This window comes from Hibiscus syriacus, unplaced genomic scaffold, assembly GCF_006381635.1.
Source record: "Hibiscus syriacus cultivar Baekdansim isolate YM2019G1 unplaced genomic scaffold, ASM638163v2 tig00111276_pilon, whole genome shotgun sequence".
NCBI classification, from domain to species: domain Eukaryota; kingdom Viridiplantae; phylum Streptophyta; class Magnoliopsida; order Malvales; family Malvaceae; genus Hibiscus; species Hibiscus syriacus.
Genome location: NW_024063043.1, coordinates 353294 through 367653, shown reverse-complemented (window position 1 = coordinate 367653; position 14360 = coordinate 353294). Strand labels below are relative to the sequence as shown.

Sequence of the window (14360 nt, the reverse complement as noted above, 5' to 3'; positions counted from 1 at the left end):
ATTATTGCAATTATCCCTAAACATATAATGTAAAATGACAATTTTTTCATACCGGGTCGAGTCGAGTAATTTTCACTTTAAATCTGAATTCAACTCGGATCGAACCCGAATCTTCTTTTTTAAAAAAAAAATTAACCCGTTCTAGCCTGATCGAGTCGAAACCCGTCGAATCCAAATCTCATGCCATCCCCAATTCCCATCTTGCACCATAATCTTTTTCGTCCTTCAATTTTAGTTTCTTTTTATTGTTCATAGTAAAAATTATTCACAATCCTCTAATACATAGTCAATCGCATTCAAGTAAGATGATTGTTGTTTAATTGAAAGTAGAGTTAATTTTATGAGATGAAATTATTTAAATAATTTATTGTTATTTAAACTATTTTATAATTCTAAAATGATGTAATATATTTAAAAAAATAAAAAAATAATAAAATGATGTAATATGTTTATTCGACTTGCTAAAATTTATATCGTTCAAACTATTACATTTAATTAATAAAATATGTTAATAATTTTTAGAGTAGGGATTAAAATCTCCTTGTTTTTCCCATAGCTTATGGGTTCAATACCCAATTAGGAGCAAATATTCTTTTCCCCTTTACTTAGGTAAAAATTATTTGAAAAATTAATAGAATATAAAATATGATCAAATTAAATACAATTTAAAAAAATTACAATGAATTACGCCAGCATATCATATCCACTTAAAAATTATGTTATATTATAAATTAACATCACAACATTTAAAAGAAGTAAAATCAATCCTACCCAAATATTAAAAGAAGAAAGGGTTTTCAACTCTAGTTTTCCCTTTTTTGTTATTATCTTTGGTTTTTTAATCTTTGTGATAGAAGGTGACATCAATTTAATGTTAGTTGTCGATTATTGATATTCATTATTTTTCTTATGTTATTATATCTTAATTTTTTTTTTATTTTTTTATTTTTAATATCTCTTCCATTATGACATGTTTTTCTCTAGCTTCATGGTAAGTTTTCTCTTCCTTTTGCCATGTTTTCGATTATTTGGCTATTATTTTCTCTTTTTTCTTAGGATTGGATTTGACATCATTACAATTGATCGATATGATACTTATTTGTTATCATGTTAATCTTTCATATTTTGGATCCTTGGATTAGATTTAGATACACGATTTGCATTAGTGGATAAATTTTTTCATGTCGTTCGATTCTGATTTACGGTTTGTCGAGAGTCTTTTAATAGCTTGATCACCTTTTGTAATTAGTTTGTTGATGTGATCATATATGTTCATATCTACCTTTATTTGAGTTTATTTGATTAAGGTTTTAGCATTTTCCTTATATAATTCTGGTGCGATATTAAGTGATTAGTTTCACGTGTTAATGATTATAAGAAAACTATTCTCATTACGTATTTTAATTTACAATTGTGATTATAGATTTTAATTGTAAATTAAATATTTTTCTATTTTAATAAAATTAACAGTTCCTATCTCGTAAAAATAAATTCTACACAAATAAATCCAAAACCCAAATCCGCAATCATATTTATAATATAATATAATATAGCAGTCGAAAGAGGAAAAGAGATGTAGTTGATATAGCAGCCCATTCTTTCCACATTGCATATATAGGATTACTAGAAACTTTATTTGGGGTCCAACACGTGGATCAAGATAAAAGTGAAAAGCACTCGAAGTCTAATTTTAAAATCATAGTGGTAGCAATGAAAAAGCATAGAGAACAATAATTGGTCCAAATTATTTAGTGGGGCATGATTTTATAGGTCACATACAACTGTATACTTTAGTCACTTCCAATATGTGAATAGTTTTCTTTTGTGGAAGTCGATCCAGAATTTCCTTAGTGGGAACAATTAGATATTTTAATTTAAACGTCTACGTAAATTTTTATATTTTGATTTAAATAGTAGCAAAATAGAACCCATTAAATAGTATCGATGATTAAAAAAAAATTTATTCTTCATAAAAATTTTAAGATTGAGTAATGACATTTATAAGGTGTGTACATTATTAATGATTAAAAAAATCTAAATAAATACTACCTTATAATAACTTCAGACTATTAGAAAAATATATTGATCGACTAATCTATATATTTATTCGTAAACCCCATGATTCAAACTCTTGACTTTACCTAAAGAAACTAGTGTTTCATCTCACTAAATCAATTGGTTAAACTCTAACCTTTAGAATTATGTGAGAAAATTATTTTAGAGATATATAATCTTTTTGTGATTTCTATAATTTTTGGGTTTATATGGTGGAGATTAATTTTATGAGGATATTAAAAAAGTGATCTAGAATAATTTTAGAGATATTATTTTACTTTGGATAATGAAATTAGAATATTATTTTAAAGCAATTTAATTGGTTGAATGGAAGAAATGGAATGAATTGATTAATCAAGGATGGAATTTCGGACAATCCACACTTAAGTAATGTACAAGTTGAATTTAGATACTGAAAAATTCAGAATTTCAATCTTTATTAAATCTATATAGGACCTGTTAGTAATATTGAAAATTGTTTAAATATAACTCAAAGAATAGAAATTTATTTGAGTACAATACATATAAAATACAAGGTTGCCCGGTAGACTTCATGTTCGTATTTCATAAGTATTTTTAAATAAAATCAAATGCCCCCTTATAGAGTTCATAAACTCCATTATCAGTATTTCAATATATTATATATTTGTAAAAATTTACTCAATAAAAATAAGAGTAAATTACGTGTTTAGTACATAAACTATCAATTTTGGTCTATTTTAGTACCTAAACTTTTTTTCAAAATCATACACATTTAGTTTTTATTTCATTTTAGTACCTTCCGTTAAAAACTTAACGGATGACCTCATCAGCTAACGTGTCTGCAGTCGTTGTATCTATTGGCCGAGTGGGAAAAAACTAGTATGACTTAGGGGTTTTTCTTTGAAAAGATTTTGAAATGTGAGGAGTCGTCACCAACCATTTAAGGTGCGATTGGAACACCATAAAAACTGGGGATTTTAATAAAACATTTTATTTTACTAAAATAACGAGTTTTGGGGTCTATAAAAAATTCAGAAATCAGGTTCGGGGAGTCAGTTACAAGTGGGGAAGGGTTACCAACCCCACAGCGCCCAAAAATTGGTACCTAGTTGATTACCCTACATTTAAGAAATTGAAATTTTTAAGTTCGAACTTTATTTAATAAAAAATTCACTACGGATGCACAATTGAAAATGATGTTCGTTTATTTAAGTCAATAGTGTTCGCCTCTAGCATGAATGCGGGAGATCAATTATTGCGCCCAATAATCGGACATTACCTTGATTTTAAGAAATCACGATGCGGTCTTGAAAAGGATGTCGACCTATTTCGGGAATCACCGGCAGTCACCCCCTGAGCATATTTGCGAGAAATATACTATTGACTCCCTGATAAGTGAACATTGCCTTGTGTTTGAAAAGCAAATGCAATCAATTAACCGGCTAAAAAAATCCTAATTATACTAGATGAGTAAATTAAGGGCACTCCTACCCTAAAGTTTCAAATTATTAAATTAAGGAATCTAGAGAACTAATCCTAAAATGAGTCTCTAATATTAACCCTAGTTGATTTTATCAGTTATTGAATCGGATAATTTGATTTGAGCAATTGAGCATTTTCTTGCGAAAACTCAAATCGAATTATCCCCTAATTAAAGGACTAAGATGAAATTAAACCTAAGGTGTAGGTTCTAATTGTTAACCTAATCAATTGTGTTAATTTAAAATTCTATTAAAAGTTTAAGGACTAAAATGTGCGAACTCTAAAGTATAGGGACTAATCTAAAAGGCTCTAATAATCGTTCTAATCAACTATTAAAAATTAAGGAATTAACCTAGGTAGACTTTAAAAATTAGTTAATGATCAACAATTTATGGATTCGACCAATCAACTCGAGTGATCGGACATTTTATGTGAAAACTCGAATCAAATTGCTTCCTAATTAGAACTAAGTTAAAACCCTAATTACTAAATCAAGTTATACATTAGAAGACCTTAATCTAAGGGCAAATTCTAAAAAAAAACTAATTAAATCAAATAACTATAAATATAAAGTAGTCATGCATTTTAAATGTCAAACAAACAATTAGATAAATTAAATACAAGAAAGAAATAAACAAACAAACATATATTTTAATCAAAATCTAACAAATTAAATATAAGGGACTAGATTGAATTGATAATAAATTATAGGGATTAAAAATTGAACATGTAATTAAAAATGGACCGAATTAAAATAAAATAAGAATTGAGCATGCAAAATAGCAAATAAACCTAGGACCTAAATGCAAAATAGCAAATAAACCTAGGACCTAAATGAAAAAACATGCCTAAACTAGGGGACATGAACGCAAATATACCAACAATACATAACATGAATAAAAAAAAGGAGGAAATAATGAAATTAATGCAATTAAAAGGGGTAAATAATAGATTTGGTCCTCGCAGGTGACCAAAATGTAAATTAACGCTAAACTATGGGGACCTAAGACAAATTAACCTTAAAGTCTCAGTGGCTAAAGAGTAATTAATCCAAAACCCTTTATATTTAAACCAAATATTATTCCAAGCCTAAAGCTAAACCTAAATTACCTAAACCTATCGCCTCTTTTGTATCTCACACTCCTCTCAATTTTCCCTCTCTCGTCTCAACATCTCTCTTGTGGTCGAGCAACTATTAACGCCGCCGCTGGCCACCGAATCTGGTAGCCCCCTTCACTTCGATCACCCGAAAACGACATAAACCAGGCCCTTACCACCAAAAACTCCTCATTTTTTTTAAAACAAGACATGCTGAAAATGAGAACATCGTGGACCCACAGTTCCTCCTCATCTTCTTTGCCTCCACGACAACCTTTTTCCACTGCGAACCCATACCGACCCTACTTCTCTCACGGCCATATTCAACTCTGCATGTAAGCTGATAACTCCGTAAAAAGGCTATGTTTTCTGTATTTTTACTTAAGTTATTGAGTGTCTAAAAACCATTGATTTAGCATTTTAGCTGGATTTAGTTGCATTTAGGACATATTTGCATGTGGTGGTTAAGTTTTGCCAAGGCAAAGTTTATTTGACTAATCTGATGCTGCTCAGGAGAAAGGTTGTTTGCAATAAATGACTAAGGAATAATTCATTTGCCGAGACAAATTAATTTGCTAAGCAAAGTGGAGCATAAGAAGATGACTGTGAGGAATAAATTTTCATGCCAATGCGAGTTTTATCTTACAAGTCTGACGCAACACAAGACGAAACTGGTAATATCACTTGGCCAGCTGTCCAATCTACCTCACGTGCAATCATGCCCTCATCAAGGATTTTGAGACCACTGCAAGCTGCTATATTATTTACAAAATGGGTATTACATCAAGGGTATTTAGGGAATTTCCAAAGGCATTAAACCCTAGAAATTCCCACTATAAATATCCCATTATATCTCTTCATAAAAAGGGGGATTGAAGAGAATATACCCTGAAAGGAGGCTTAGAGTAAGCGATTGTAATAATTCACTTTTCTACCGTCCCCACTCGACCGTCCTTGGTTCCCTCCATACTCGGGCTTTGTTGGAGCGGCGGTCAGGCCCTCCAGAGAGGTTGGTCGTTAGAGCAGTCATGGTGGTGGTTTAAATGTCACGGCAAAGCTCTATTTTTGGAGTTTTTCTTCCTTTTGTTCTTCATTTCCATATCATTTAAGGGCTTGTACGTAAGATTAAGTTTTGGGATGATATTTACCACACCATAAACTATTTTATTTGATGTTGGATGATGCTTTGATGATACTTTATTCGATTGTTACTGAATGATGAAGTTTATTTATGCTAAGTGTTGTTTTGTTCATTGTTTTAATCTTTTGTCTTGACACTGTAAGAGCTTTTGAGAGATTGTCTGGTGCCACAAAAAAGCATTCCTCATCCTCCAATCTCATGGTTCACCGTCCGATGAGCCTAAAGCTGAACTATGTTAGCAGACTCGTTATTCTCCAATGGTCCACCGTTCGGATTGGTCGTCCATCCACCAGAGCTATGCCACGTCAGTCTGTCCTTTAAATTTTTAACGACGATACTATAATGAAATACAAATTAAACTTAGGTATGGTTTTAAAAAAAATAAAAATCTAGGTACTAAAACTGATAGTTTAAATATTGAATACGTTGAAAATAATTATTATCAGATATACTTTCAATATAAACATAATTCATAAGAAATAATAAAACAATGAAAAGTATTCTTTTATTTATTTTAAAAAAGTAAAAATAAATACAAAATATTAAACATAAATTTTATTTTATCGAGTGGGAAAAAAACTTATTTCACTCGCAGTACAAAATTCAAAATATATTTTTTAGATTATTTAGCTTTAATTAAAGATTGGGTGTCCAGACCCAAAAGATTGTCCAAAACCATAACCAATCAAACTTGCCCAAAGACTTGTGAGCTGGGCAAGTAGGCTATTCATGATATTTTATAGTCAAATTATGAGTTTTATAGATTTATAATTTTTCAATTTGAACCCTATAATATTATTTTGTATATCTTATTAGTTTATAAGCCATACCTCATTATTTTGTATAATACCCTCTTGACCGTCCGAATCTTTAATTAGATCTTTGGTTCTTCAAATTGATTAGTGATTGAGTTTCTCACAATTATCTTCCTTAGGTTTGGTATTTAATTAGAAGTTGATTAATAAATGGAGAAATGATTTCAGCTAATTTAGTTCAGTCTCTAATTTTAAATTGATGAACAAATCTGGGCTCTCATTTTTTTGTAAATTAAATTTGGTTCATAAACTAGGATCACAAACTGGTCTTAATCTTTAATTGATTTTAGTTTGACTCTAATTTAGGGTTCGTTTGTTAATGTTGTCTAAAAGCATTTTTGGTATAAAAGGTGGTTTTAAACCAACTGCAAAACCTAGATTTTCTAGCTTTTCCAGTTCAAATTTCCGTTTAGAAGCAAAATCATGTTTTTACCCTTACTGTGATGCACGAACTCCACTCCCTTGCATAGAAAATTTTAAAATTCAATTATTTTTAGAAATTATGTATTATTTATATACTAATTACATTTTGTCTAGAATTTTTTTCATTTATTTTTATTTTTATTATAATTGTACTTTTCATTTATATTTTTATAATTTAATTTGATATTAATATATATATTAAATATTAATTAATTTAAATTAAAATATTTTTAATTTACAATATAATGTCTAGAAAGACAGTTTAACTTATTAAAATATTTAATATATATATTAAATATTAATTTAGCACTGTTTTGCTGAATCAGTCAGCACTGAATCATTCAGAGGTGCGAAACAAATGCGCTTAATGTTGAACGGTTCAACATTCAGCGATGAATGGTTCCATTAAGAGACAAACAAACAGTCCCTTAGACTGCATACTCCTTTAGGCGCGGTTATGGACGAGCACGATTTTTCATACGTAATCTGCCTCCGAACTTAATTAAGATCGTAGTGTGGGCACAAACTAAAATTAAAAGTATTTGATTGTACCGAACAAAATACAGTCAATAACAACCCTAATCACGTAACGAATTCTTAAAAAATCCAACCAACTTAAATCATCGCAATACAGCTTCTATAAGGTTCGCCATTCAAGATCAATCGACGTAGAAATGGTAAATATGGACCAGCTTTCACCATCTCTACCCTACCATCATTTAATACCAATAGGACGAGGGGTGTTAGAATTTTTAATTAGATTGCTATTTTTACACTGCCAATGTTTGTTTTATAATTTATATTTAACTTTTATTATGAATAATACTAATGTTTTGGTCTTTTATCCTTTATCGTCCTTTGGTCTTTTATCCTGTATCCTTTGTTTTGCTATAAATAATTGTTGTATAAAATTTATACGACACAATTAATACAAAATTATATTCTCTCTAGATTTTACTTTTAAATGTCATTGTTTCTTATTAAATTTATGATTGTTTATTTTTATTTTTAAAGATTTAATTCAAATTTTCTAATTAAGAATATAATGTATGATCATTATTTATATTTTATTTTTAATCTGTGTGTGAGAGAGAGATGTAAAACATTTTGATTTTGACACGTTTTTCTCGGACCTCAAATGACATAAAGGGCACCTGCGATGTTGGCATCAACACCGTAAGGGACACCTACCCTCCTAAGTGAAGAAGAACTATTCCACCCAAATACCCTTCCTTAAATTACGCATAAAAAATGTGTTTTTGCAATTCATTTTAGATTAATTACTATACAAATCTTGGGATTGTTATTATTCTTTTTAGTTATTTGGTTCGAACATCAAGAATGTCAGGGATGTAAACGTTTAATATTAAATGATTAAGAATTATCTTTGAACATATACTACGTTATATTTATCCCAGATTAATCAAGAAAAATGTTGGATTGACCAACTCATCTTAATTTTACAAAAAAATAATAATTTGAAATGAATATTAAAAATTAAATTTACCACTTTTATGATAATGATAGTCGCCATGTTTAATTATAATAATTAGAAATGTACTTAAAGATTTTATGTTAAGGAAGAAAAATTATTAGATGGTCCCGACTCATCACGTTATCTGTAGTCCAAACCAATAATAATTTTCCATCTCTTTTTTTTCTAAGGTGAATCTTCACCTCAATCTTAATGTAAATAAATAGTGAATATTTATTTAGAAGTTATTTTAAAATTTGTGACTCTCATTCACTACGACCATGCAATAATTTCTCGTTAAGGAGGGAAATATAAATTTATATTAATATTTTATGAACAGATAACCGATAGAAACTAAAAATATATATCTAAAATATATAATTATTTAAAATTTTAAGAGGCAAATGTGTGCGACAGAATTTCAATTCTAACGCGTCTAATTCTTCAAAAATCATTAAATTAATAGGGCAAGGCAGGCGCAGATGGTCCCCTCTGGGGATCACAATAAAGACGAAAAGAAAAGGAGTGTTAAAATTATTGGAAGCTTGCGTTTCCCATTTGTCCTTTGCATCATCTCTGTTGAGGTGAAGCTGGAAATGAGCCATTGGTCGACAATCAAAACACTAATTTGCTCAACCGTCATATTTACTTAAATACCTCAAAAGAAGCTCTCCACAATCATTACAAGCTTGGGGTTCCCAAAAGTGTGGGAATGGGGTTCGTGGATCTGTTTGTGGTGGCACTGATGCCGGTCGTAGAAATTCTGCTGGTAACTGCCGTTGGATTGTTTCTTAGCATAGAAAAGATCAGCCTCTTGGGGCCTCAGGCATCCAACTACATGAACAAGGTACCTAAATGCATTTTCCTCCTAATAGCTTTACTGGGATTTCGGCCAAGTGTTTCGATTTATACCCCATTTAATATCAGTGTTGGATTCTGATCCTCTAATTTTTCCCGTAAACGAACCGAACGTTTGGAGAAAAGTTCATTTATGTCTGTTTATTTATGAAACAAACGAACATGAATAAAATTTTATGTTCGTTTAATTAAATGAACAAATTAAATTTAGTCTTTAACATTTTTTTAGTCAAATTACTTGATTCTAACTAAGAGTTTGTTTACTAAAGCTTTCTAAAAATACTTTTAGCTAAGAAATCCGTTTTGACCGCAAAATTAATACCACAATAGAAAAAAAATGTGGTGGAAACAGTGGTTTCAAACCAACTGCAAAAGCTAGGATTTCTAGCTTTTTTTATTTTCAACTTTACGTTTGGAAGCAAATTATAATTTTATGCTTACTAATACATTAACTCCACTCAATTATATATTTATATTTTATTTTAATAATTTTATACTAACATCCTTAAGAAATTATTACTTAATAATTTATTAATGAGTTATTATTTCGTAATATTCTTTTTGTCAAAACAAGTATTTAAAATATTATTTTGTAATAGTTTTATGTCCGGAAGTATTTTTTCGTAATATTTTATCTTAAATTTTTTTATATTTTTAATATAATTTATATTTATATATTTTATATATTATAATATTAATAAGTGTAAATATAATTTAAATTCTATATTTTAATATACAATATAACATTTACAATGATCTTTTTATCTTTTTAAACTCACTTTCTAATATTAATCCCAAACAGTTGAATTTTAAATTACTTTTGAAAATTACTTTTAAAATATAACTATCAATCTAAATTAGTCCTCAAACTTTTAAAATCTCATTTTCATCCCCAAACTATGATCTTCATTCTAAATTGGTCCCCAAACTTTTTTAACATTTCGATTTAATCCTAAATTATATGTATACATTAATCACATCCCTTGTTAAATAAACTCATTAGACCAAGTTATATTATTATATGTTTGAAAAAAAATAAACAAATTTAGGTTAAACTATGGTTGAAATGGATTACATATATGGATGAAATTAGGGATAAAATTGGAATATACAAAAGTTTAGGGACCAATTTAGAATGATATTCATAGTTTAGGGATGAAATTGGAATGTTAAAAAGTTTAAGGATGGATTTAGAATGAGAGTAATAGTTTTGGGAAGAAATTGGAAAGTTTAAAAGTTTAAAGACTAATTTGAAATGAGGGTCATTGTTTGGGGACATGATAAAACTAAATTTATTAAAATCAAAATTATACTTTATTAAGCATAATTGCACCAAATTAAATTTCACATCTCATCAAAATTTACATATAATTTTGAAATTAACCTCAACATTCATTCCGTATGGTTTTACGATCTCACCACTTGGCTCCTGATGTACAGATTGTATTCTATCTACTCAATCCTTGCCTTTTGGTCAGCAACTTGGCCAAGGCAATCACTTACAAAAGCTTGGTCACCTTGTAATAAACCCAATCCCATCCTTTATTCAGTTTCAAATGATTTCTTTCCTTCTTTCTTTTTTTTTGGCTAATTTGTTCAACATGTTTCTTGTTTGTTTGAAGATGGTTCATGCCCCTCAACGTTCTTCTAACATTTCTCATCGGCTCAGCCCTTGGTTGGATTCTCATAAAAATAACTAAAACTCCTAAGCACCTTCGAGGAACCCTCATCGGTTGTTGTTCCACAGGTTGTCTTCCTCCGAATATATCGTTTTAAATTCGTTATTATCGTACCTTCATCATAAAATGTTTTAATTTCTTTTGTTCAACATGTTTCTGATACGTTTTATGTGAAGGAAACTTGGGAAACTTTCCTCTCATTGTTATTCCGGCCTTATGTGAGGAGTCGGATAGTCCATTTTCGAGAGCATCTACTTGCTCTACGAACGCACAGGCTTATGCTTCACTCTCTATGGCCGTACGTATGATCTTGGATTCGAATAGTTTCGATCTTTGAATTTGTGGTTTTATAGCATTCTTGAATCTCCATTGTCCCCCTGAACTCTGCATTTGCAGATAACAGCCATTTATACTTGGTCATATACGTATCTTTTGATGAGTTCTTATGCTGTTACCACTACGGACCAAACCTCTATCCAGTCTTCTGAACAGGCTTCAGACAGTTGCACGGAGCCATTACTAATGCCGAGTTATAGCGACGGTTCAGAGAAACTCGAACTACCCCTCACTGATGTGCAGGGAATGGAAAAGGTGTCATTAATGGAGAAGATTGTCCATTGTGTTAAGAAGATGTTAGTGCCATCGGCTATCGGAGCGGTACGCTTTATGTTTATTAACGAAATCTGCATCAGTAGCTTAGCATGTGAACATCTTATCAACCGTGCCATTGTTATCCTTTTTCTCTCTTCAGATAATCGGGTTAATCATCGGAGGAGTCTCTCCGATCCGGAATGTACTAATAGGCAACGATGCCCCTCTCCGAGTAGTCGATAGTTCAGCAGCTCTGATAGGGCATGTTCTAGTCCACATCCCTCCTGATCCTAATGCAGGGAACTTCATATATGTTAAACACTAAAAGTGATTTGCAATTCCATGTGATTTACAGGCAGGCGGCCGTTCCAGTGATGACCTTGATAATGGGAGCAAACCTTTTAGAAGGTAGTTCCGATGCTCTAAATTCCGATTACGACACTTCTTATATGAATGGTGTTGATATCAACAGGTCTGAAAAGTTCGAAAATGAATGTATCGGCGATCTTAGGAGTGATAGCAGTTCGGAATGTTTGCTTGCCGCTGTCGGGGATCGGCGTAGTCAAAGCAGCAGAGAAGTTTGGGATAGTGGGATCAGATTCTTTATACCACTTTGTTCTTATGTTTCAGTACGCTGTTCCCCCTGCAATCAATGTCGGTAAGATGAGCATCGATTACATGGTCATGTATGTTTTTTCCTATGTTGATTTTGGACTGGGTGGTAATGTAATGAAGGGATTGTGTAGGTACAATCGCACAACTATTCAACAGTGGTCAAGCTGAAACATCCATCATTTTGTTCTGGACTTATGTTGTCGCTGCCATCTCTCTAACACTTTGGTCCACATTGTTCATGTCTCTTGTAACTTGATTTGTTGTCTTTATAATGTAACTTAGTAATTCAAAGGTGGATCTAGAAATTAAAGAATGTGAATTCAAAATTTTAATATTCTATTTTATAAAAAAATAGGTATGCAAATGTCTTTATTTTTTTTCATTCCCCTTAATAAATTAAATTAGATTTAACAAATTTTTTTTTCAAATAATGAGTATGTAATTGACCCCATCAAAATTACATACATCCGCCCGTACGCTTAGTATGGATCTATGGAGTGATTGTAGAGAAATGATCATCAGCTCAGTTGGTAGAGTACAAGGTTCTTAACCTTGAGGTTGTGGGATCGAGTCTCACGGAGGGCACATTTCATAATTCAGAGGTTTCTTACGGAAGTAGCCTACTATCTTACTTCCTTCTTATCCCATATATATGGGAAAAAGGGACAGTCATTTTTTATGGAAGCTGTTACCGTTTTGAAATCGTTTGATTCATGCACGTAGTAAACAACATATAAAATATGGAAATCATAATTCTTGTAATTTAAGACCATTGGTTTGCTTGAGAATGTGCGTAATTATCCGAGTTTGGAATAATAAGATGATATTCGTGAAACCGACGCCCACGGCCTCAATGTAAAGTTCAACAATTCACGTAAAGGATAATAATATCTTATTAGATCGCCTATATAACTAAAGTATACCTAATTTAAAAATAAAAGATCATGTTAGAGAATAACCTTTAATGTTTTTAAAACCGGACCGGACCTTGAACCGATGAAGGTACTGATTCATTGATTCAATCACGGTTCAATCGGATTTTATATAAAATAATATTTTTTTTAATTTTACATAATATTCAAAGTAATATTAATATATATATATAACACTTTTTTTAAGTTTACAATATTAAAAGGTATAAAAATATCACAAGTCATAACATATATAAGTTAAAAAAACATAAAATCAAGTGAAACAAAATGATTCAAATCGACTACAACATAATATTTAAGGTAAAACATATTAAATAATAAATATAATTATATAATTATAATCAAAAAATAAATTTGGGGCTGAAAAAAAATCATAACAAACGATGTCGTTTGGTTTAATTTTTTTAAAAAAACAATCTCACATGGCTAAGAAACATAGAAGAGCATCCCAAAAGTCTAAAGAGTAAAAATATGAGAACAACACAATCTCACATGTCTAAGAAACATAGAAGATCATCCCAACTGACTTCTATAAATACTAGAGGTAATTTGACATTCAAAATCATGGAGCCTTTTGGTGAGCACAGAGCGAACTATTCTTTCGCTTCAATTGAGCTCGAATTTCAGGCTTCAATCGAGCTTCTAAAATTGTTTTGAGTTCGAGCCTTTTCGAGTTCAAGTTTCAATTTCGAGTTCGAGTTGAACTTGATAATTTTTAGCTCGTGAGTTTTTGAGTCGAGTTAGCTTACTTTTAAAGTTTTTGAGTTCGAGTCGAGCTCAGCAGTACTCGAGTTCGACTCGACTTGTTTAACAAATGACGTCGTTTGGTTTATTTTTTTAAAGAAAAAAAGAGAACCGACGGTTCACACCGATTTTCAGTCGGTTCACCCCGGTTTTGCCGGTTCTACCGGTTCTTTACCGGTTTTGTGCTCATCTGGTTTTGGAAGTTAACTGGACCAGACAGACCATCGATTCACGGTTCAACAGGTCGAACCGGCCGGTCTGGTCCGATTTTAATAACAATGCTAAGTACACATTATATGAGAAATTTATGGTACAAATTAACGTACAAATAATGTTGTTAGTGGCATAAATCATATATGGCATTGTTTAAATAATTAAATTGGTTATGGTCTAGTTAGTTTGAATTTTGTATAGTTCATGAACCAAAATAGATATTAGGATTTTTTATTTATTTTAAATAATGGTTTTAAA

General features: G+C 30.7%; 1 protein-coding gene across 2 annotated transcripts; it reads left to right on the top strand.

Annotated features, from left to right (window-relative positions):
- The first annotated feature begins 9029 nt into the window (after positions 1 to 9029).
- LOC120157729 (protein PIN-LIKES 3-like) lies at positions 9030 to 12506 on the top strand. Of its 2 annotated transcripts, none has more exons than XM_039168775.1 (9): positions 9030 to 9317; positions 10769 to 10848; positions 10951 to 11075; positions 11184 to 11305; positions 11404 to 11664; positions 11759 to 11859; positions 11954 to 12006; positions 12071 to 12252; positions 12345 to 12505. In XM_039168775.1, the coding sequence occupies exons 1-9, from the start codon at positions 9183 to 9185 to the stop codon at positions 12429 to 12431; spliced, it is 1146 nt and encodes a 381-aa protein (XP_039024706.1). In that variant the 5' UTR covers positions 9030 to 9182; the 3' UTR covers positions 12432 to 12505. The 2 variants fall into 2 exon arrangements, with proteins under 2 accessions (XP_039024706.1, XP_039024705.1); XM_039168774.1 differs by having other exon boundaries at positions 9044 to 9317; positions 12071 to 12256; positions 12345 to 12506.
- Positions 12507 to 14360: the final 1854 nt, after the last annotated feature.